This window comes from Patella vulgata, chromosome 9, assembly GCF_932274485.2.
Source record: "Patella vulgata chromosome 9, xgPatVulg1.2, whole genome shotgun sequence".
Classification (NCBI taxonomy): Eukaryota; Metazoa; Mollusca; class Gastropoda; family Patellidae; genus Patella; species Patella vulgata.
The window spans coordinates 32,409,990-32,433,273 of record NC_065887.2 but is presented as its reverse complement, the minus strand read 5'-3'; the positions used below and the strand labels follow the sequence as shown (position 1 = coordinate 32,433,273).

General features: G+C 34.9%; 1 protein-coding gene and 1 long non-coding RNA gene across 2 annotated transcripts; both read right to left on the bottom strand.

Moving 5' to 3' along the window:
• Positions 1–2,069: 2,069 nt before the first annotated feature.
• LOC126832141 (uncharacterized) lies at positions 2,070–10,327 on the bottom strand. The gene is made up of 7 exons (XR_007684562.2): positions 10,188–10,327; positions 9,029–9,227; positions 7,904–7,933; positions 7,489–7,509; positions 4,926–4,940; positions 2,680–2,915; positions 2,070–2,239 (listed from the first exon to the last, which is right to left on the bottom strand). It is a non-coding gene; the product is annotated as an uncharacterized LOC126832141 (long non-coding RNA).
• A 6,857-nt stretch (positions 10,328–17,184) lies between these two features.
• On the bottom strand, positions 17,185–21,391 carry LOC126807703 (probable carboxypeptidase X1). The gene is made up of 5 exons (XM_050532452.2): positions 21,251–21,391; positions 19,815–19,920; positions 19,123–19,156; positions 18,673–18,720; positions 17,185–17,339 (listed from the first exon to the last, which is right to left on the bottom strand). The coding sequence occupies exons 1-5, from the start codon at positions 21,379–21,381 to the stop codon at positions 17,185–17,187; spliced, it is 474 nt and encodes a 157-aa protein (XP_050388409.2). The 5' UTR covers positions 21,382–21,391.
• Positions 21,392–23,284: the final 1,893 nt, after the last annotated feature.

Here is a 23,284-nt window from a genome sequence, read left to right as displayed (position 1 = left end):
ACTATAGTAGGCCAATGATATGATTCTGTTGTGTTTTTGTATTTATTTTAATAGCTGTCATATGCTGTTTCTTTTTATTGTTTTAATAGTATTATTATTAATAGCCCAGATCTGGTCCAAAGAGATTCTTCAACATGAAAGCTATAAAATCTGCACATTTCACATACCACAATACAGATGTCCTTTATAAGACTGTTTTTGTTGTACGACTCATGGAGCTACGAATCAATACCATTCAAAATATTTAAAATTTTGAGAGTTTTTAATCCATTATTCAGTACTATAAATTTTAAAGCTCAACGTTATCCAATTCTAGATTAAAAGAAATAACTCACTTCCAGTACAAGGGCAGTAAAAACGGACTTCGTAGTCTCGGCAACCGTGTAAATTATTCCACTTGTAGCATTTGAGACCATAGGTCAAATCACAAGAGACCTTTTGACCGGTTGTGTCCCAAGTTAAACCATCCACAGTTCTGCATTCAATAAACATTGGTGATTCACAGAATGAATAAACAGCTCTGAAAAAAATGTAATCAATGACACAGGTGAGATAAACTGACCTTGATGGTCCTACTAATCACCAATAAAAGCGTTTTCTTTGTCAATAGCATCCAAATTATTGAAAAAGTGACCAACAAGGAAAAATATGTAATAAATATGCACATTCTACAAATCATATGCAAGATTTAAAGTAGCTAATCTCTAACTCAATATCATCCAAAGTCTTCGACATTGAAAACACGAATTATTTGTCAATTTAAATCAACATAGATGTTGTGATCTTACCGTAAAAAGGTGGGCTTCTGACATCCAATATTTAAGACAAAATCAACATTTTACCATTGGTACACGAATCGTGTACCATAATGCGTTTCAGCGCCATTTGTAACAAGTTTAACAAGGGACTCGAAGAATGAAGCTAGACATATTCCACAAGTCATGTCAAACGGTGACCCTATAATCTTATGTTGAGAGCATGCGCAATAAACACTATCGGTGTAGACTGGAATAACCAGACGCTAGAGATTGCCATTGGATTGAGACTTTTGGCCTATTTCGCCGAACAAAACTGATTTGAAATTAGAGTAAAACGGAAATGATTGAATGTAAATCAGTTTATATACATTAATATTACATTATTATATGCGTTGCGACCCATTTGTGCTAATTTCCAGGTTCCAAATATTAGCGATTTAGCTCCTTTAAATCATTTCATATAGAAATTGACAAATTTATGGATAATTGAAATTTGGACCAATCAAAACAAGCTTGCTAATCACTTACACAAGCAGATTTTTTTGTCTATAGCAAAAAGTGACCAAAAGGAAAGACATGTTATGGATATGCATATTCTACACATCACATCCAAAATTTGAGTAATTTCATAATCAATTGAAAAAAATATGGACAACTGAAATTTGGACAAAAATGGTCTAATCACCAACAAGAACCCACATTAGGGTCTTTTGTCAATTTCACTTATCCATAATTTTGTCAATATTTTATGAAATCATTTTAATTTTGGATATGATATGTAGAATATCTATAACATATTTTTCCTTCTCAGTCACTTTTTGAAATACTTTGGATGATAATGACACCCCCCCCTTCCACTCTTCACCAAAAACCTAGTGAATGCCATTTGTAAATTGTACACCAAAATGTCAATAGAAATGAATTTAAATCCTATATGGACTAGTAATCATTGAATTCACTGTTAAATCCATGCCATTCCTTGGCATTTACGATTTTATTGAAAATTCTGAGGATCGTAAGATTCATAATCTTTCTTGCTACAAAGAGCCCAACACGTCATAATCATGAGTTGATCATATCGATTATTGCTATACTCGGTTAACGGGCTCTATAGACTATGATGTCATTTTCGTACTTGATTTCCCTAATTCATGTACGTTTACTTCCAGATAATATGGCTCTGAGGCATATTTAACAGCAACAAATTTCTTGGCATGGCCAATGAACTTATTAAATTTATATTTTACCAAAGAGTCTATTATAGTTTACCTTAATTCTGTAATAAGTTCTAAATCGCCATCTCCATCACCTGGTTTATCAATATTCATCCAACCTGTCCAATGACAGGATGGCTGTGAGATGGTGGAAGCAGTGATGGTATTGGTTGTTTTACATGGACTGTCCGTATAACATTGTACAGAGTTATTAAAACAATGGCATGTTGAACATTCCTTACTGGGGTTTGTCCAATGTTCAAATGGCTGAAAATCAAAACCATTGATAGTACTTTCAATTCATTGCAGAAAGACTTTTTTTTATATATGAGATTAATAAAAAGAAGACTAAACAAATTTTAAAGAAGCAATATGACTTAAATGGTCAGTTAGTTGGCTAAAAACTTGTGCACAAATGTTTTTGCACCAAATGTATAGGCATGTACTTTGATTTTCGATAATTAAGTGAGTCTTTAAGGTCAAGTGTTATGACGAGAGTACCAATTTTCATAATTTCAAAATATTATAACATTATATCAGATACTTTAACTGTGTTGGCCGATCTTGTATACAGATATCCAAATGTCACATATCTCAGTATTTGACACAAACAATGCACTTGGTAAATTAAAGCTAACACAGTTAATTTCATAATACCATTGTGAATACGATTGGAAATATATTTATAAACATAATGCTAAACTAACCTGAGCTAAGCTGCCATCTTGTTTAAGACATGGACACATCTCTGTTTTAACACAAGTATTTCGATCACTCAATTTATAGCCATCAGGACACGCAGGTTTGTGAACATCTGATATGTTCTTACAACCTGGGACGCAATCATTTAGATCACAGATTTTGATCGACTGTAACATATTGGTACACAGTTCTCTACATTTATAAGCACACTTTACAAAAATCTGATAAGGTGGACAAACAGCTGAAAATAAATATTTATTGTATTAGCAGAAGAATAAAGAAACGAGCCTTCACAACTTTTTTTATTCAACTATCAGGGCTCTTTTCCATGATCTGAGTTGTTCCCATGCGAAACTACAATTTCTAAAAGTACAAAAATATCATTTCATTATCTTAAAGTTGATGCCTAGAATCTCTGGCTGCCTGTTGCGGTGAATTAGGCCAATTTTATAAACATAGTAAATGAGAATTATTCCAACTGTTTAAGTGGTATATAGCCTTCTGGAATATAATTGTCTAGTAGAAATACTAATCTAACTGGCAGAAAATGGTGGTGATAGAAATTTAAATAGATTTTCGATTGGTACGGAAATATGTTTCACCCAAATTTAAGGACTGCAAAGTGGCTTGACAATTATCATTAAAATGCTCTTACGTGTTGTTGTTTGTGTTTTAGGACCTGTATCTGAATACATAAAAAAAAAAAACAAATGAAATGAAATGAAATGGGGTTTAACATCCCACTGTAAAAAAATGCTGTATGTAAATCTTTATCTAGAAATTACTTGTTTGTTGGGATATATATATATATATAATATGTAGCCTAATTAATTAATATTACACACTCAAATTTATAATAAATCAATGAAGAATTGAACTCCACCGTCCATCTCCAGCATCAACTGATTTATGCACTGAAATACAGCTACTTTGTTTTCTTGGAACTCTACCAAGGAGCGGCCATTTTATCCCACAGTTTGGGTCAGATTTTTACGAAATTTGAACTCAACCTTCATTGATGTGTAACGGTGATAAATTTAAATGTTTTTCAAAATTGAATACAAATTGTGATTTCTAGCGGGTCCACAATCAGGAGCCATAATCTGGGAAACTAAGATCCGATATGCGTGAATATCGACAGAAACCAAGATTTTTGGGTTATAAACATGTATTTCAAGTTTCATCAAAATTGGATCAAAATTGTGACCTCTAGAGGGTCCACAACCTTGATATACCATATTTTTACACTATTTGCATTTAAAGGGCGGCGGGGATCACTTGGCTAAGTGGGTAAGACGCTGGCTCGCTAGCCTGGAGGTCGGGTGTTCGATCCCTGCATTGGCCGAGAAAGTTTATCCAGATTTTCCGACGTGGTTTCCCCATGTCAGTGATGCAGGACGGAGAGCCTGACAAGGACAGCTTCTAGTCGATCGGATGGGACGAAAAACCGAGGTCCCGTGTACATATTGGCGTGCACGTAAAAGATCCCTTGGCAGTTGGAATTCGATATAAGAGTAGGCCGTAGCGCCGCTGCCCAGGCAAAATTTCCCTCATAGCACACTGTATGGCTTATGCCCGTCTTCATTAGCCCAGTATAGGAGCAGAACAGTAGGACGTTAAACCCCATTTCATTTCATTTCATTTCAAAGGGTGGCCATTTTGTCCGGCAGTTTTGGTCCGATTTTCACGAATTTGAACTCAACTGTCCTTACGGTGTAACGGTGATATATTTTTTTAAATCGGATAGTAATTGCGACCTCAAGAGACATGATTTTTCGAACAATCAGGGGCCATAATTCAGGAAGTTACGATCCACTATGCGCAAATATCAAAAGGAACCAAGATCTGTTGGTTATAAACATACATTTCAAGTTCCATCAAAATCAGATGATAATTGTCACCTCTAGAGTGTCCACAAACTAAAACCTGATTCATAATCCATGAAGTTTCAATCCGATACATGCCAATATAAACAGGAACCAAGATCTTTTGGAGATAAACCTATATTTCAAGTTTTGTCAAAATCAGATAAGACTTGTGACCTGTTAGGTGTCCACAAACAAATCAAGGACGGACAGACAGATGTCAGGAGTGGGCGTTCTGGGGCGACGACAATGTGGACATATAAAAATCTAACTGGCAGAAAATGGTGATGATAGAAATTTAAATAGATTTTCGATTGGTATGGAAATATGATTCACCAAATTTTAAGGACTGCAAAGTGGCTTGACAATTATTAAAATGCTCTTACGTGTTGTTGTTTGTACTGAAAACATAAAAAAAACAAAAAACACTTTATGTAAATATTTATCTAGAGAGTACAAATAATGTGATAATATATAAAAAGCCCCCCCATCCCCCCTGTAGATTTTAGAACATTAAATTAAAGGTAACTCATTATTTTTATTCATACCCCCCCGATGTATGAAATAGGATATTCTTTATGCTGAAAGTGCAGCTATTCGTGTATCTATACTTTCTACTTGGTAATTATGTTTGTTTAGATATATATACTCAGCCAAATTAAAAACTTGACACTCGGGATTTTTGGGACTAGATTTTTAATATTTGGTTTAAGGCAACTATTTTAGTGTTATGTTGTGCACAGACGACCTTGACATCAACAGACATTGATAACGTTCGTGATGTCACAGTACCCCCCAAAATGAAATTCACAGACTTGGAGAACAATCGGAATAAAGTGTTTAGTAACGGTTGTGGCCTCCTCTAGCGTCTCGTACTGCCACATAACGTCTTCTCATGGATCTCAGAACATTAGTAAACACTACCCGAGGAAGACGTCGCCAATGCTCAGCAAGAGCATGTTGAAGGTCGTGCAACGTCAGTGGTGGATTCACTTGCTAACGAACACGTCGACCCAGTTCGTCCCAGATGTGTTCAATAGGATTAAGGTCGGGGCTAAGCGACGGCCAATCCAGGACTTGGACACCGACATTTCTTTAAAAATTCTGGGTAGCAATTGCTGTATGGGGTCTTGTTGAAACGTTAGTCCAGGCCCATGTCTCTGCATAAACGGAAGAAGAACAGGTTGCAAAATCTGATCCCTGTACTGGACAGCATTTAAGTTCCCTTGGACAACAACAAGAGGAGAACGTCCATGTGCACAAAAAGAACCCCAAACCATGACGCTGTCGCCACCAAATCGGTCAACTTCTCTGACACATACTTGAGCGCAACGTTCACCTCGTCTGCGGTACACTCGGACCCCGCCATTGGCAAATCTCAAAGTGAATCGAGATTCGTCACTAAAGACAACCGAATTCCACTGTCTTTGAGTAAATCTTATGTGTCTTGTGGCCCACACAAGTCGGTTACGGCGATGAAGAGGTGTCAATATTGGTCCATTATAGGGCCTCCGAGCTCGAAGACCAGCAGCCTGCAAGCGATTTTGAACAGTTTGTGCAGTTACCCTTCTACCAAACATCTCTCTACTTGTGGAGGTTGCAGTGACAAATCTGTTTCTAAGATGACGTAATCGTATAGCTTGATCTTCCTGGAATGACGTCACACGTGGCGCTTCCGCCCTTGGGCGGTCGGCAATAATTCCAGTTTGAAGCACTCTCATTCTAAGATTAATTATTGGCTGGCGTGAACAATTAAAGGCTCTTGCAACAGTGACCAAAGACTGACCAGCATAGAGCCTACCTACAGCACGTAGACATTCTACATTTGAAAGGTGCGGCATTTTCTAACAAAGATGAAAATAACAATTTTAATATGTTTTTCCAGTTCAAGTTACGTGTGCGTGTTCAGTTTAAGCAAACTTGCATCGATTGACCTCACGAGTTTGTGTTTGCACGTGTTTTTCAGGTTTTTCATCTTTATATGCTCAAAAGTCACATGAAATTAAAGGCTTCTTACTACTTACTATCGTTAGAAACACTTTAAAATTTATTTGACTTACCAGAAAAAAAAATTTGTTGAAATTCATCAGTGTCAAGTTTTTAATTTGGCTGAGTATATATATGTAGCCTAATTAATGTAATTATGCGTGTTATACAACACTGATTTTAGGCAATCAACAAAATGCATTAATACATCTCGTAATATTAAACACTCAAATTTATAATAAATTCTGGGGCAGAAAAATCAATGAAGAATTGAACACTGTAGACTTATGAGTATGGTAATGTATGTTATCACAAGTTAGGGCCAATATCTTTAAATATTTTTATGACAATGCTCAGAATGATGATCATTTTTCTTTACCCCAATAATAAATATTCCAGAACATTTGATGAAAATCAGTTAAGTTGTAGACAGGCCAACTAAAAAAGGTGACAACAAAATAACATATATTATTATATGGCCGTATAAAATATCTGTATGAAATATGTACACTAGAACATTTGTAAGTCAGTTATTTTCTAGATGTTGACAGTTGATAATCAAAATTTGAGTAAAATGGCTAGACTTTAGAAGTCGTCCACTTCTAACATCAACTGTTTTATGCACCACTACTTTGTATTCTTGGAACTCTACCTAATTTTGATTTAACATTGAACATAGGCTGCTCAGTGTGTCCCTTAAATATTACATCCATTTATATTTTAGAAGCGGTATATACTATATCCAAAACAGTCCAAAACAGAAGCCACCATTTTACAGACAGGGAACTTAATGTGCATAAAGAACGGGCCAGATTCTAATATCCCTCCAAGAGTTGCAACGGTCCAAATAATCTTAGTGGTATAACCTTCTGGAATATAATTGTCTAGTATAAATACTAATCTAACTGGTAGAAACTCGTAATGATAGAAATTTAAATAGATTTTCGATTAAAATGCACTTACCTGTTGTGTGTGTTCCAGGGCCTGTACGAGAAAAAAATGGTTTTTTTTCAAGATACATTATGGGAGATTAGATAAAGAGCTGGCAGTGCTCACTATAATAGTTAAAAACTAGATAATGTAAAGTCAATTTGCTGAAAATTTCATTCAAATTGATCCACTATGAACCGAGAATTAAGCGATTGAAATTTCCGCCTAGCCTCGATCATCATTACTAAAGTCAGTACGATAAACAGCATAGTCTCGATTACCCATTTAATCATTAAATCGTGAAGGAAAGTTATGCAGTAAATCGGCTCATAATCCACTAAAGATCGCAGGCTAGCGATGTTTAATGTTTTATGTAAATAATTATCTAGAGAGTACAAGTAAAGTAAGCTAATTAATAATATATAAAATATCATTAAAATACACTTACTTGTTGTCTGTGTTCCAGGAGTTGTAGTAACTGAAAACATAAGAAAAAAAACAACAAAATGATTTATGTAAATAATTATCTATAGTGTACAAGTAATGTACCGCTAAGCTTATAATATATAAAAAACCTAACCCCTCTGTAGATATTAGGAACATTAAATTATAGGCAACTCAATATTTTTATGCATATTCCCATGTATGAAATAGCATGTTGCATTATGCTGGAAGCACAGCAGTTAAGAATTTATTCATGTATCTACTTTCTTCTTGGTAATTATTGGTAACTCATTTTTTTTATTCATACCCCCCCATGTATGAAATAGGATATTTATTATACAGGCAGTGCAGCTATTTATGTATCTATACTTTCTACTTGGTAATTATGTTTGTATGGGTATATGTAACAGTACTGGCTCTTGCGGACACGACTAATTTAACTTCATTATACATTTATTCTGCCAAACATTTAATATACATGTGTACTCCTTAATTAACTTGTGTTGTCGACCCTGGTCCTAACTGCCCACTACCGCTCAGGTAACAGCTTTTAACCCCTTGGACACTGGTCAGTTGTCCAACCCCAAAAGTCAGCACCCCCCACGCCAACACACTGTGGCCTAATTGGATAGTCTTCAGTCACTATATAACATTCACTGTAAACGAGAGAGAGAGAGAGAGAGAGAGAGAGAGAGAGACAAACATATAGTTTAATCTTATTTCATTAAGTCACTTGCATGTAGGGGTATTTATATAGCAGTGGGAGGAAACCGGAGGACCCAGAGAAAACCAGAAAACCCACAAGGTTTGACAGGCGACACTACACCTTGTCACAACGTACAACTGTGGAATCAAAATCACGCTGGTTGACTCAATGACAAAACTTATGATACAGCATTCGACCATCCCCCCCCCTCCACCGCATTGTAATCGAAGTAAGTACAACATAGACTGGGATTATCAAGACTAGTTGTACACACATAACCATACAATAATACTGAAATGGTCAAAGTAATGTGGTAACCAGAGAAAAAGTTATTCGTACTCCAAAATTAGTACTAAAAGGTAATTGTGATTGAGCTTTAGTATACCAAATTTTGAAATGAGGAATAAGAGAGAAGCAAATTACCTCCACAATATTCATTCCAACAAAGAACACGAACTTCATAATCGTAACATTTTTTCTGCTTCTGCTCACTGTTGTAACAACTGAGACCATTGTGCATATCACATTTAACATTAGTTTGAGTAATAGCTGATGATGGTGTATTAGAATCTGCTACTCTACATTCAATATCTATCATATTCTTACACACACCATAAACATTCTACAAAATATTCAAAATCTGATTAACAGCTTGTGTGTACAATAAAACAAGACATAAACAAGGGTTCGATCAGGCACACCAGAGGCATCAACCCTGATTATTGAGCAAGTTTTAAAATGTTCAGTGCAGAAGCCTGGCCTACATTGCATTCACAAGCTTGAAAAGCTCCAAATTTGAACATAATTAAGGTATCACTTCAAACATTACAGGGCTATAATTCTATTATTTATATTATCAAAATATTTTTAATTTTAATATGACCCAATGCGAAATTCCACCAAGTTTTAAGAAAATCTACCAAGAACTTTGTCCTGGCTGTACCTTATTCATAAGCTTTTATATCAAAATATGGAACCGGTTCTTTTTTATAGACTGTTGGCAATTCCACCTAGTTTCAAACTTTTGAAAAGGAATCTTACTAATAGACCCCGATGAACAATCCTGCAAATATGACATAAATGTCCCTTTAGCATGCTCACATGAAATAAGTAATGTCATCAAATGTATGTGGGTATACCAAATAGCACTAATACAAACATGTCTTGAAAACGTTTTACTTGGTATATTTTTCCATTGTGATATGTAATGGGTGTCTTATTTGTAGGATTGAGTATGAAGGATATCAATTACTGTTTTATATACGAGTTTAATTCAGTCCATAAAAAAAATCATTACAATTCATTAGAGTTAGAGTCATATACATAGCCTATGTTTGTTTTCAAGTAGTTCAACAAATGCTCATGAAAATGCTTTGCTCTATATAGGTGAGTGTTGGTTTATTTTGAATATATCAGGCCTATATCAAATTAATTACATTTAATATCATTGTGAAAATGATAACATTACTTTATGGCTTACTAGTGCCAACTTTTTAACTACCGGTAGCTATGTTATTCTATTACCAATTAATTACAATAATTACATTTTAATATTAATAGTTAGAGGAGAAGTTTAACAAACCTTTAATCTTGCAATAGTTTCAAAGTCTCCAGTACCAATGTTTGGTGTGTCAGTGTTATACCAGCGGGACCAGCCACATGGTTGGGGTGTTGTGTAACTGCTTGTGGTGATCGGTGTGGTTGAAGTGAGCGGACAATTACAGTAGTATCTTATTTTATAATCATGACAAAGAATGGGTGGAATAACTTCGTTAATACAATTTGAACCAGTTTTGACAGTACAAGTGTTGCCTTCTCCAGTACTTTCAGCGGGAATATTCTCCACTGTCAAACACTCAACTTCAGTAATATCACCACCTACACAGAACTTCTTCAATTCTTCTGTTGTCATAATTTCATGGTCTCCATCTCCTGTCTTTGGCGTGTCCTTGTTAATCCATTCTGACCAATGACTTGTGAAACAGTTGCCTGAGCTTTCTGTACTGGATCCTGTGTAGGGTGTGGTAGAACTAGCATATGCTGAAGTAGTGTCATCTGTAAAAGATAGATGTATGTACCAAATAGTTAAACTACATAACAAAAATATTTGAAAGCCTCTTTTAACATAAACTGGGTTAACAGAAACCGGTTTTAGAAAATTCAACTAAGAACATTATTCTGTATTGCGATTTTTTCCATAAGATTTAATTTAAACGTCAAAATGTGACCAGTAATATAACCTAGCCATGCAATTCCGTAATTACAGATTCATCCTTTTTAATTTCAAGACAGCATGTCAACATCCTTATGTGAACAAGCTCAAAAAGCTCAAAATATCCCACACTCTTAGATAAATATTGTACAACACACAAATAATTTAATCAGAGAAATTATTCAACAAATAATAGGCTAATGTGTCCACTATATTCCATGAAGATATTTGAGAAATTTCTAATTAGCAAAAGGTACAACTACTATAAGTTGATGTACCTATTGCTAATTAGAAATTTCTCAAATATCTTCATGGAATATAGTGGACACATAAGCCTATTATTTGTTGAATAGGTGACAGATATTGGAATACAATTTTTGTATATTACTGAATAACATTTCGACTATACTTGTCTAGTCTTTATCAAGCTTGATGACCACTAGAGAAGCCAAGTTGAAATTTTACTCACTTGATAAAGAACAGATACTGCCTACAGTTGTTATTTGGACCTAGCTATGAATCATGATACTAATCGTAGCAGAGCATCTAAATTACAATATGTATCATAGCATGACCGCCGATGCAAAACCCAGAGAAATAAGGAATGTAGAACAGGAAAAAGCTAGAGCAAGCACATATCTGGGTAAATCAAAATGAACATTTAACTCACTTGCGCATACACATTTATATCTTATCTGGAAATCATCACAAGGCATTGGGTTATCATCATTGTTGCAAGTGAAACCATCTGCTACCGTACAGGTGGCTATTATGGGTAAACTACTATAAGGGGTATTATCATGAGCTGTAGCACATTCAATTTCGGTTATGGTACCACCTAAACAGAACCTCTTCAATTCATCTGTTGTCATAGCTTCATGATCTCCAGGACCATGAGTTGGTTTGTCTTTGTTGATCCACTCAGTATATTTTGTAACCCCCTGCGCACAGAGTGCTGTTGGAGATGTGCTGGGTCCAGTGTAAGGTGTTGTTGGAGATGTGCTGGGTCCTGTGTAAGGTGTTGTTGGAGAAGTGCTGGGTCCTGTATACGGTGTTGTTGGAGATGTGCTGGGTCCTGTGTAAGGTGTTGTTGGAGATGGAGAAGTGCTGGGTCCTGTGTAAGGTGTTGTTGGAGATGGAGAAGTGCTGGGCCCTGTGTAAGGTGTTGTTGGAGATGTGCTGGATCCTTTGTAAGGTGGTGTTGGAGATGGAGAAGTGCTGGGTCCTGTGTAAGGTGTTGTTGGAGATGGAGAAGTGCTGGGTCCTGTGTAAGTAGATGAAGATGTGCTGGGTCCATTGTAAGGTGTTGTTGATGAAATGCTGGGTCCACCACATTCATTGCAGAAAAACCTAATCTCATAATTTAAACATTTCTGTTCATGTTGATCCGAGTTTAGACAAATAAGTGATTTGCTCTGTAGGTCACATTTTACATTGATTTGTCCAGCTTCAATTAAGGTCATTTTTTTATCTACTGTTCTGCATTCTATCTTTTCTACATACTCTGCATCACAAACATGAACAAATTTTGACATTTTGTTCAATGATTCAAAGTCACCTGATTGAAAAAAAAATCATTATAATCTAGATAATTTTGTTTCAAATAATGTGTTGTCAGGCAGCTCAGCAAACGGTTTAAACATGAGAAACAGAATGACAATATGAATTTACATGGAGAGCTTTGTCTTGTATCTTGTGCACAAGTCTTAAAGACAAACTAAATCAAATCACAAAACATAAATTTATTAACAAGAGTTCCCAAAGTCTTAATGACCTGTCAGTTACAATAATATCTTAAAGCACCCATTACTAAGAATATTCAAATTGTAAAATCTGCATTCCATGTGATCACTACTCATGATAATAATGATCTAATATAAAAATAATTCTCTGCTATTCTCGATAACTAATCGACTCTGAATATCAACAGCTCTGTGAAATCAAAACAGAATCAAAAGTCTCATTAAGGTATATAACGTTTCTACCTCTGTTAACATATAATCTATTTTAAGTTATATGGCACATCTGAAGTTATACAAATATAATTTGACACATGGAACCTAAAAAGTTAGTCACCCTTGCTGTACAGTATAGTTCATGAAAGAAATATATACAATTAATATACCTTTTGAATCTGGCTTACTAAGACTGACCCACTGTGTGTAGTACGTACTACATGGTTTATTGGTAGTCGTGGTACTACTACTAGTAGGTGGAGGTGTTGTAGGTGGAGGTGACAGTGTTGAATGTGGTGTTGACGTCATGGTTGAAATACCTGGCGGTTGTGTTGGTGGTATCTGACAACCATAGACATTGAAACGCATACCAATACGATTATGCCATTCTAAAGGAACAATTCTGATAATCTGTGCCAACACTGTGTTAAAAGTGTTCATTTTAGGAGTTGTTTGATCAGAATTACCAATAAATATTTTTGGTTTTCCTTGGGATTGTATGGTATGAAATTGTGTCCCGTTACTGTACAAGACTTTATATTTAGTCACCCAACTAGCCAGTGTACCTAAATTGCCTTGTGTTTTGATTCCTGCTACCTCGAAGGGCCCAGACATGAAGTCAACTTGTATCCATTGGTTACCATTAGAAACTCTAAAAATAGAAGATCAATCATAAATCTGGCAACAGAGAGAGAGAGAGAGAGAGAGAGAGAGAGAGAGAGAGAGAGATTTTGGGACTAACATATGGTTCAGTTTTATTTCAATAATTCATAGGCAACCCTATTCCTTGTTATGTACAAGCTGGGATTTGAAACAACGCCAACTGAGTCAATGAGATGATCTAAAGCGCGTGCTAGACCATTCAGACCCCCCCCCCCCCCACCAGTAGAAATGTATGTTAGCCCAATGACAAAATTAATCTATTGTGAGCCTAAAATGAAAAATATAAGGCAAGCTAATAGTAATCAATAACCATACCCATTTCTTGGAATGGTTATTAGAACAGAACTAAAGAGATAGCTAATCTCAGTGTGTGAAATAGATTTATTTTATGTCCCACTAGGGTGATATCTTAGACAAAAGCAAATTAGTAAATCCTTTTTAAAGCTAGCCTTCAGAGTAAAAGAACTAAACAAAACAAAACCACAACAAAAGATATTGCAAGATTACTTTCTAGAGAACAAATTAACACATTCTTCCAAGTCAAGTTAACAAATGAGTTTTTCTGATGAAAAATAATCTAAAAAAAATAGAGGTTATCATCAGATTCATGTTGCAGTTTTGAATGTACAAATCTACTTACAAAGGTTGCCACCCTCCAGAGAAGTGTCCATCAATTTGTGTAAACAGCCTTCCCCTCTCAGGTCGGTGAAATCGGTCTTTACTTGTGGAGGCTGTTAATTGGTAATTTCTGATTAAACCTGGGTTTTCAATACCCATCGGAAGATCACAAACTTTGAAACAAAACAAAATTGATTAATTAAACATAGATGGGTTGGTGGCATAACTTTTCATGTTTTACACCAACTAGTACACACAACCAGAATAAGAAACGTTCATTCAAGCTCTATATCAACGTCAACTGTGTAAGATAACCATTCTAATGAATAGTTCTAGTGAACAACTGCGGAAGTTTCACCAAAACAGCAGCGTATCCACCTACAACTAACAAGGGTTCTTTTACATGCATGCCAATGTGTATACAAGACCTTATTTTTTGTCCCATCCAAAAAACTAGCTGATGTTCCTTGCCGGGCCCTGTGTCCTTCACCACTGACATGGAGAAACCAGGCTTGGAAATCCTGGTGAACTATCCCGATGTCCAAAAAGAGCTATACAGACACCTGAATATTATATGGATAATTGAACTGAAACAGTTATATTACAACCAATTTATCCTATGACTAAAAGACAGTTAGTATTTTCCATATTTAGATTTTCAACATACAACATGTTTCGTCATTCATTCATTAGTGTCAATATATATAGGTGTAAGTGGCCAAAGAGTTCTTGATTACATAATATATACCTTTAGTTGTTGTTGTTTCTTCTGTAGTTGATCCTGTGACTGTTGGTGTAACTGGAGAATAATGAAAAGATTATTCAATGAAAGAGTTTCACAAAGACTTGGAAAAATATTAAATCTTTAAATTGTTGTGTTTAACAATGCTCCCAAAAGGAACAAGAACCTTTGATCACCCATCGATTAAGAGAACCTGTACCTTGAATGAGTATAAGGCTACGAATGTCTACAATATCAAAATCTTTAAATCATGACATCCCTAACTTTCTGGTTAGTAAGCCAGCACCTTCCTCAATGATCCAATCTCAAAAGAACATGATCCAATTCCAAAAGAACAACAAGTGTATTTAACAATTCATTTAGAATTTCCATTGAGAACTTTGTCCATTGTTCGTAAGCTTCAAAAGTCAAAATTTAATTGAAAAGAGAACTCTGCCAAACTCATTCAATAATTTGTAATTCAAAAATTCTGACAGAATTCTTCCTTATATCCCAATGAACAATTCTATTAAGAATTCTTACCTGTATTCAGTTCACAATATTTCATAAATATAAATGCAAACAGATTCCCTAGCATGCTTACTTATGACTTGCAATTATTGAATTACTTTTTTATTTCAAAGATTAGGGATTGAAACAACAGAGAAATTTCACACTTAAACATGTCATTTTTGGATTAATTTTCCACAAGGCACTTCACAAGGAACCCTGAGAAAATCCATGATGAAAAGCGGGCGACCATATAACTTGTCGCATTTACACACTAATGCGACTGCACAAACACCCCAAATATTCCGTTCAAAAGTATATCATGTACATTAATTAGCAAATCATATGAAGTAGAAAACAAATTGATACAATACCACTATATACTGGAATACTCTGACCACCAATTGTTGGTGTGATGATGGGTACACTGATATCCACCCAAGTAGGTGGACGGGTACAACCCAGAACATTGAATCGTAAAGAAGCACCAGACTTGGTCCAATCTAAAGGAACAATGCGGATATATCTTGTCAACCAATTTCTGTTAAATAAGTTTCGTACTGGGGTTGTGCCATCTGTATTTCCATTGAATATTTTAGCTACAACATTTCCAGGAGTATTGGAGTACGGAAAAAATTCTTTATTGTCAAAGCTTCCAAGAACCTTGTAGGTTTTGATCCACATTGGTTTATCTTGGTTGCCTTGAGTTATGATACCAGATACTAATGTTGGATTCCCAAAGTCAACTTGAATGTAAGGTGTTTTATCACTTGGTCTGAAAGAACAGTAAACATATGGCTTACAGCAAAGTTGATAGTATTATTCATTTTGCCATAATTTTCAAGCCCACTAAATATTAAATAATTCACAAGATTTATGTACAATTGGGAATTCTGCAATCACTTCAAAACATTATGATCTGAAAATTCCATATTTTACATAATTCTATCAAGAACATTGCAAGTTTTCATGATTTGACCATAACATTTGAATTCAAGGGTGCACTATGCCTTGCTAAACATTGCCACCATATTTTTCAAAATTTCATTGAGATATTATTCCTTTTACTCTGCAGAACACATTGAAATACAAATCCATAAATTAGTGAGGATTGTTTCCAAAATAATGTGTAAATGTTAATGTTTTGTTTAGAATTAGCTGGTATTCACGTACAGAATGACGCAAAGTTTACACTAAATGTATATATATAATTTACTAATTTTCATTATTCTTATTAGCTGTGTTATGTATATCATATTCCTGAAGCAATAGTTACAAGCTTACGAACTATTACCAAACTTACTGGTATATATGATACACTCCTAAGTTATTTTTGTCGAGAGAGAGATGTGGTTTAACGTTCACACTAGGTCATTTTGGGACGAACATGTGGTTCAATTTTATTTCCACAATTCACTTGTGCATGGGGGTCTTTAGCAGTGTGAGGAATTCGGAGGACCTGAGGACCTGGAGAAAACCCACAAGGTTAGACAGGCGACCCTACTCTTTGCCACGTACAATCGGGGAATCGAAACTATGCTAGTTGACTCAATGATAGACCTTTTGATACAGCGTGCACATGCTAACCATTCAGTCATCCACCCCCCCTATTTTTGTCTAGGTACAGGTAATACATATGACTGTAGATGAACACAAAAATAATCGACCATCCAGTCCAGACCCATGTATCCTGCACATGTGACTTGACTCAATATTTAACTCAATATTTCTCTGCTAATTTGGTTTAAATAAAATATACATTTGCTAAAGGCTTAATCGACTGAGTAATATATAACAGTTATAGGGTTTAGTATTGCACTAAATGTGATCATAATCCATTGAAAATGAAAATATCCCTTTTCTTACATATTGTGTAAGAGTACTATTCCGAAAAAGCTACTTACAATGGCATCCAGGCACTACCATGTCCATTAACAGCTGTGTTGTAGATTCGTCCCTGGTCAGCTCCATGTGATATATCAATCTGGGATGAAGCTGTTAACTGGTTAAGATTGATCACATATCTACTCTCTACTCCCATTGGAATCATACATACTGTAACACAACCGTACAAACAACATAAATTCTATTAAAACATAGACACCGATTACAGCTATATATATTTGCTCAACTTTCAGAAAAATTCTAGGTGACCTGTTAAGTGCAACCCTTAATTAAAAAACGTGTTAGTGACATCATCTAAAGTACCAGACTCCAAGTTCACAAAGCATTCTCAGACTTTACTCAAATGTGTTTGCCGTATTTTAATTAAAATATAGCACTGTATAAAACTTTAGTTGTGTTAATGTATCAAATACATCAGGAACTATATGCAAAGCTTTGTGTTTCTGGATTAAAGATATTTCTCATAACATTGATTGAAAGTTGAGTAAATTCTTAACTTAAATCTGAGAAGGCTTTGGGAACTCGGGGTCTGATCTTATATAGCATTTCTGTAAGCAGTAAAATTTGCATATTCTATGTGTCAAAATTGCATATAGTCCTGTTTTTACCTTTTCCAACTGATAATTACTATCTGGTTATGCCATAAAAACAATCTTTAATACTATGTGGCATTGGAACAGAGGCTCCAAGAAAGTTTCTAGAAGTAGCCATTTATATATTATTCATTTTATGTCAAATTATGGAAGTAAGTGAATCATCTGCTTTAAAGGAGGCAAGTCTCTAACTCAATATCATTCACAATCCACATTGCAAACACGACTTGTTGGTCAATTTAAATCAACATTAAAGTTGTTATCATCTTACTATGAAACAATGGGCTTCTGATATCCAAGACGAAATAAAAATTTAAAAATTGGCACACAAATCGCATGCCAGAATGCTTCCGGTTCATAGACTGGAATAACCAGACACCAAAGACTGCCATTCAATTTGGACTCTTCGTGCATTTCGACAAACATAACTGATTAGAAATTACAGTAAAATCAGAAACAACTGAATGTAAATCAGTTTATATACATTCATATTACATTATTATATGCATTGCGATCCATTTGTTTCCATTTCTTGGGGCCAAAGAATAGAGATTTAGCTCCTTTAAATATAAAGAAATTCAAGACGCCTGTGTCAAATACCTCAGCAGAGGAAATTGAAGAAATGAATGAGTAGAATCATCAAACCTTTATTTCCACTTTAAAATTTTTGGCAATTGCTATCTTGAAAAATGGCTGTTTATAATTTGGATAATTGAACTGAAACAGTTATATTACAACCAATTTATCCTATGACTAAAAGCCAGTATGTATTTTCCATATTTAGATTTTCAATATACAACATGTTTCGTCATTCATTCACCAGTGTCAATAACATTGACTCAATATATAGGTGTAAGTGGCCAAAGAGTCCTTGATTATATAATATATACCTTTAGTTGTTGTTCCTTCTGTAGTTGATCCTGTGACTGTTGGTGTAACTGGAGAATAATGAAAAGATTATTCAATGAAAGAGTTTCACAAAGACTTGGAAAAATATTAAATCTTTAAATTCTGTATATTTATAAATCATTGTTGTGTTTAACAGTGAACGATTATAAGGACATGAATATTAAAATCGTTTAATCCTTCCTATACAATGATAATTGATTCACAAAGTCTACATTATTTAGGTACAATTTCTAAGAATTTGTTTGTTTAGAAAAAATGTGATTAACTGGGTGATCATTCAACATAAAATGGGAGTGAATTGACATGGGGCTACATACACAGTCAATGTATAATTTGATTGTATCCCCTTAGTATGTTGAGCCCCTAATCTGTGTAGTTTCCTAGTTTTCTTCTGCTGATGATTAACTTCAAGAGCATGGGTTCAGTCCCACTGAATGTTATGGTTTTTGTTGTTGCTGATGTGTTCTGCAGAGTTATCATATATACAAAGGTCTATATAATGATGTATTAAAATATTTCATCACATAAAATCCCTCCAAGTAATCACATGTTCAAAAGTGCCAAAAATGACAATATATCGAAAAAAATATACTTTGATAACTCAATAAAATTTATATAATACGAAATAATATGTCTACATGGAAATGTGGGTGTATAAAAATGAAATATTACCTATTGGTGCAGTGGTTGTTGGACCCATGTAAGGAGTTGAGGATCCTGTGTATGGAGTGGGTGTAACTTCTGGAGTAATTAGGGGTGCAGTGGTTGGTGGACCTGTGTAAGGAGTTGAAGATCCTGTGTATCGGGTGGGTGTAACTTCTGGAGTAATTAGGGGTGCAGTGGTTGGTGGACCTTTGTAAGAAGTTGATGATCCTGTGTATGGAGTGGTTGTAATATTATTTTCTATAGATGGGTTACATCCAATAACATTGAATTTCAAACCTCCGGCATTATGAACCGATTTGGGAAAGAGCTTCACATATCTTGCAAAGATATCTCTATTAAACAGATTTTTAACAGATTTACTGCCATCCTGATTGCCATTAAAAATCTTTGGTGTTGTTTCTAATGGACTTTCCGTATAGGGGGTGAAATTGATTCCGTCATTGCTATAATAAACTACGTATTTAGAAACCCATCCATATTCTGATCCTCCTTGAACTACGGTTCCTGTTATTGACTTCCTTTCTAAAAAGTCGACTTGGATCCAACGGTTAGTATCAGTAGATCTGAAATATGAAAGTGGTCATCAACACTGTAAAAAAAACCTTATGCCTCAAAAATGTATAATAAAATTAAAGATACATTATGGGAGATTTGATAATGAGTTGGCAGTTCTCACAATAATAGTTAAAAACTAAATAATGTAAAGGCAATTTGCTGAAAAATTCATTCAAATTGATCCACTATGAACCGAGAACTAAGCAATTGAAATTTCTGCCTGGCCTCGATCATTATTACTAAAGTCCGTACGACAAACAGCATAGTCTCAATTATCCATTTAATCGTTAAATCGTGAAGGAAAGTTATGCAGTAAATCAGCTCATAATCCAATAAAGGTTGCAGGCTAGTGATGCCATCTAGAGTTGATTATGGTCTGGATAGGTTAATTAATGTCTAATTAATAATTTAGATAACATTTCAGGCCTAAATAAAGACCTGCAATAGACAGATTTAGCTCTTGCATAATGTATGTTTAATGTTATCCTCCATATCCAACTTTCTTTAACATGATCACTGATTCTTTAATATGACAACATTATCAGGCTGATAATTACACCATTACTGCACAAGTCGAGCCACTGTGACTCAATATGTAATTAAGTTAATGCTTCTCACTAACCAGGAGGGCCTAGCTACAATCCCTAGTGTTGGCCTTAATGTTCATTTTGATTTTGCATTTCAGTTTCCCCTGTCAGCAGCGCCAAATGGAGGGTCTGGGAAAGAACAATGTCTAGATGTCCAAATGCGAAAAAAGACCCAATGTCTTGTGTGCTACATGTTGTTGTGCACTGAAAATAAGTCTTGACAATAGGAATATGGTGAAGAGTACAGGCAGAAACATCACTGTCCTGATAAAATATTCTTCATAGCACAGTTGGTTGGAGCAGAAATGTTACAGGTTTAGTTTTATTTCATTACTGTAATAGATCAAGTACATCGACCAAATAATATGCAGTGACTTATGAGGTTTAATCAGAACCATCCAACAAACCTTTAACCTCATAACTTTTAGCAGACAACTACTTAAATATTGTGTTTTTCAAAACTTTTTAGTGACGCAAAGAACTTTTATCCAAACATATACGCAAATGAAGGAAATTCTCATGAGGGAAATATTCTGTTGCCATGATACATCCTTTAATGTGAAGTGCCTACTTCTAAGCACCAACTTTACAGCTGATCTGAGTGATTAAATGTAAAAATGTTTGTGAGCTTGAACTTCACTTCTGTCCTGTAACCAGAATATATGTATTTCTGGTAAAATCCCCAGTCCATCTGCAGATGTATGTCTTAGTTATTTACTTTGTTCGATCATTGAATATGAAACATACTTACTTTGGTACCCAAGAAACATTGCTTTGGTCAACTACAGTAAGTCGTCCACTGGTTGGCCCATGATCTTTATCAATTTGTGATGAAGCAGTCAATTGACTGTCAGTGACAATACGATAATTCTCCAAACCCATCTTGATTTGACAAACTACAGGATAAAAAGAGAAATAATAAGAATCATGTAATTATAAATGCAAGATTTGTGCTCATAGTTGATAATTAATTTGATTTGTAATAAAAATTTGCTGTGTACAAAAAGATAACGCATCATATTTTAACTCATTTTTTCTTTTAAAGAATATACTATGTTTTGAGATTAGGATCCAGTATTGTAAACAATGTTTCCATTAAAAGTCAGGGGTAATAACTTGTTATTTTTATACTAACTATTCCTGATAATTTGATAAAAATTGGTGAAGAAGCTAACTCTAAGAGAAGACAAGGAAATGTGGACAGACAATCGAATGATGTCTTTCTACCCCCTTATCCACAATACAGTTCCTTTAATATTAAGTGCAGGAGAACCACACTACACATAACAACCAACTAGAAACATACAAGACATCCCACAGGCAAGACAGTCATATCACACACACAAAATATTGTAAATATATAAATAATAATCAGAGCTAGCAAATCAAGTGCAAGGATCTGGTAAAGTAATATTCATGAACATGGGTATATTTATACGAAATGCCTTACCTGGAATTGGAATAAGTGTTGGTGGAGTTGTAGGAATATGAGTTTCCGTGACTGGTTTAAAACAACCAATAATATTAAATCTTAAACCAATGCCATAAGGTGACCACTCGGATGGAACAATCCTCACATACCGAGCATTTAAACTGTCCTTAAATACATTCTTTACAACAGACCTCTGATCTGAGTTGCCAGTGAACATTCTGGTTCTGCCATTTTCTTTATAACGCAGAAAATGGATGCCATCCACACTGGTTTCAACAAAGAATTTGGTCACCCATTTTTTATTCAATCCACTACCCTGGGTCACAACACCAGAAACAAAAGAAGGGTGCAAAAAGTCTACTTGTATCCATTCATATCCATAATTAGTTCTAAAAAAATAATTTAAAAAAAAAAATTCAAACATTAACAAAGGCTTGTAAGGCCCTCTAATGTGTCCATCACTAACAAAGATGTCTATGCTAGTTCTAAAATCAGTCAACAAATTTTGCAGAAATTAAAAATTCATTGTTAATTGCGGATGGACAACAGATAGACGAAGCTGACAACAATATATGCCCAATAACATTTATCTAACAGCAGAACAGTAATGCCAAATATGTTATTAAGTCTACAGGATTAACATGTACAGGGGCACTTTACAAAGTGACAATGTAATTATAAAGAAACAACAAGATTATGGACATGTTAACAGTTGTATACAGTCAGTTAAAAGCCTGATTAAATAAATGTGTTTTAAGCTGTTTTTAAAAAGAATATAGAGATGTACAACATCTTAAACTAAATGGTAGATTATTCGATAAAACATGTGCTTGATAACTAAAAGAGCATTGACCATATCAGACTAGTTAAACAGTTTTGGGATTTAAGTGTAGTTTATCTGATGTACGTATGTTCGACCAGGTGAATAAAGTTCTAAATTATTTCAACATTTAAAAGTAAGTAATAAAATCTTAAAATCAATGCGATAGTTAATAGGTAACCAGTGTAAATTATATAAAACAGAACTGAGAGAGGGAGAGAAATGGGGTTTAACGTCCACTCGACACAAACTAGGTCATTTCGGGACTAACATGTGGTTTAATTTTATTTACATAATTCGCTTGCGTGTAGGGGTCTTTAGCAGTGGGAGGAAACCGGAGGACCCGGAGAAAACCCACGAGGTTGGACAGGCGACCCTACTCCTTGTCACGTACAACCGGGGATACGAAACCACGCCAGTCGACTCAATGACAGACTTTATGATACAGTGCGCGCACGCTAACCATTCAGCCATCCAACCCCCCGAACTGAGAGGTAAACAGGAGCTAAACTATTTAAACATTTAAAAGTAAG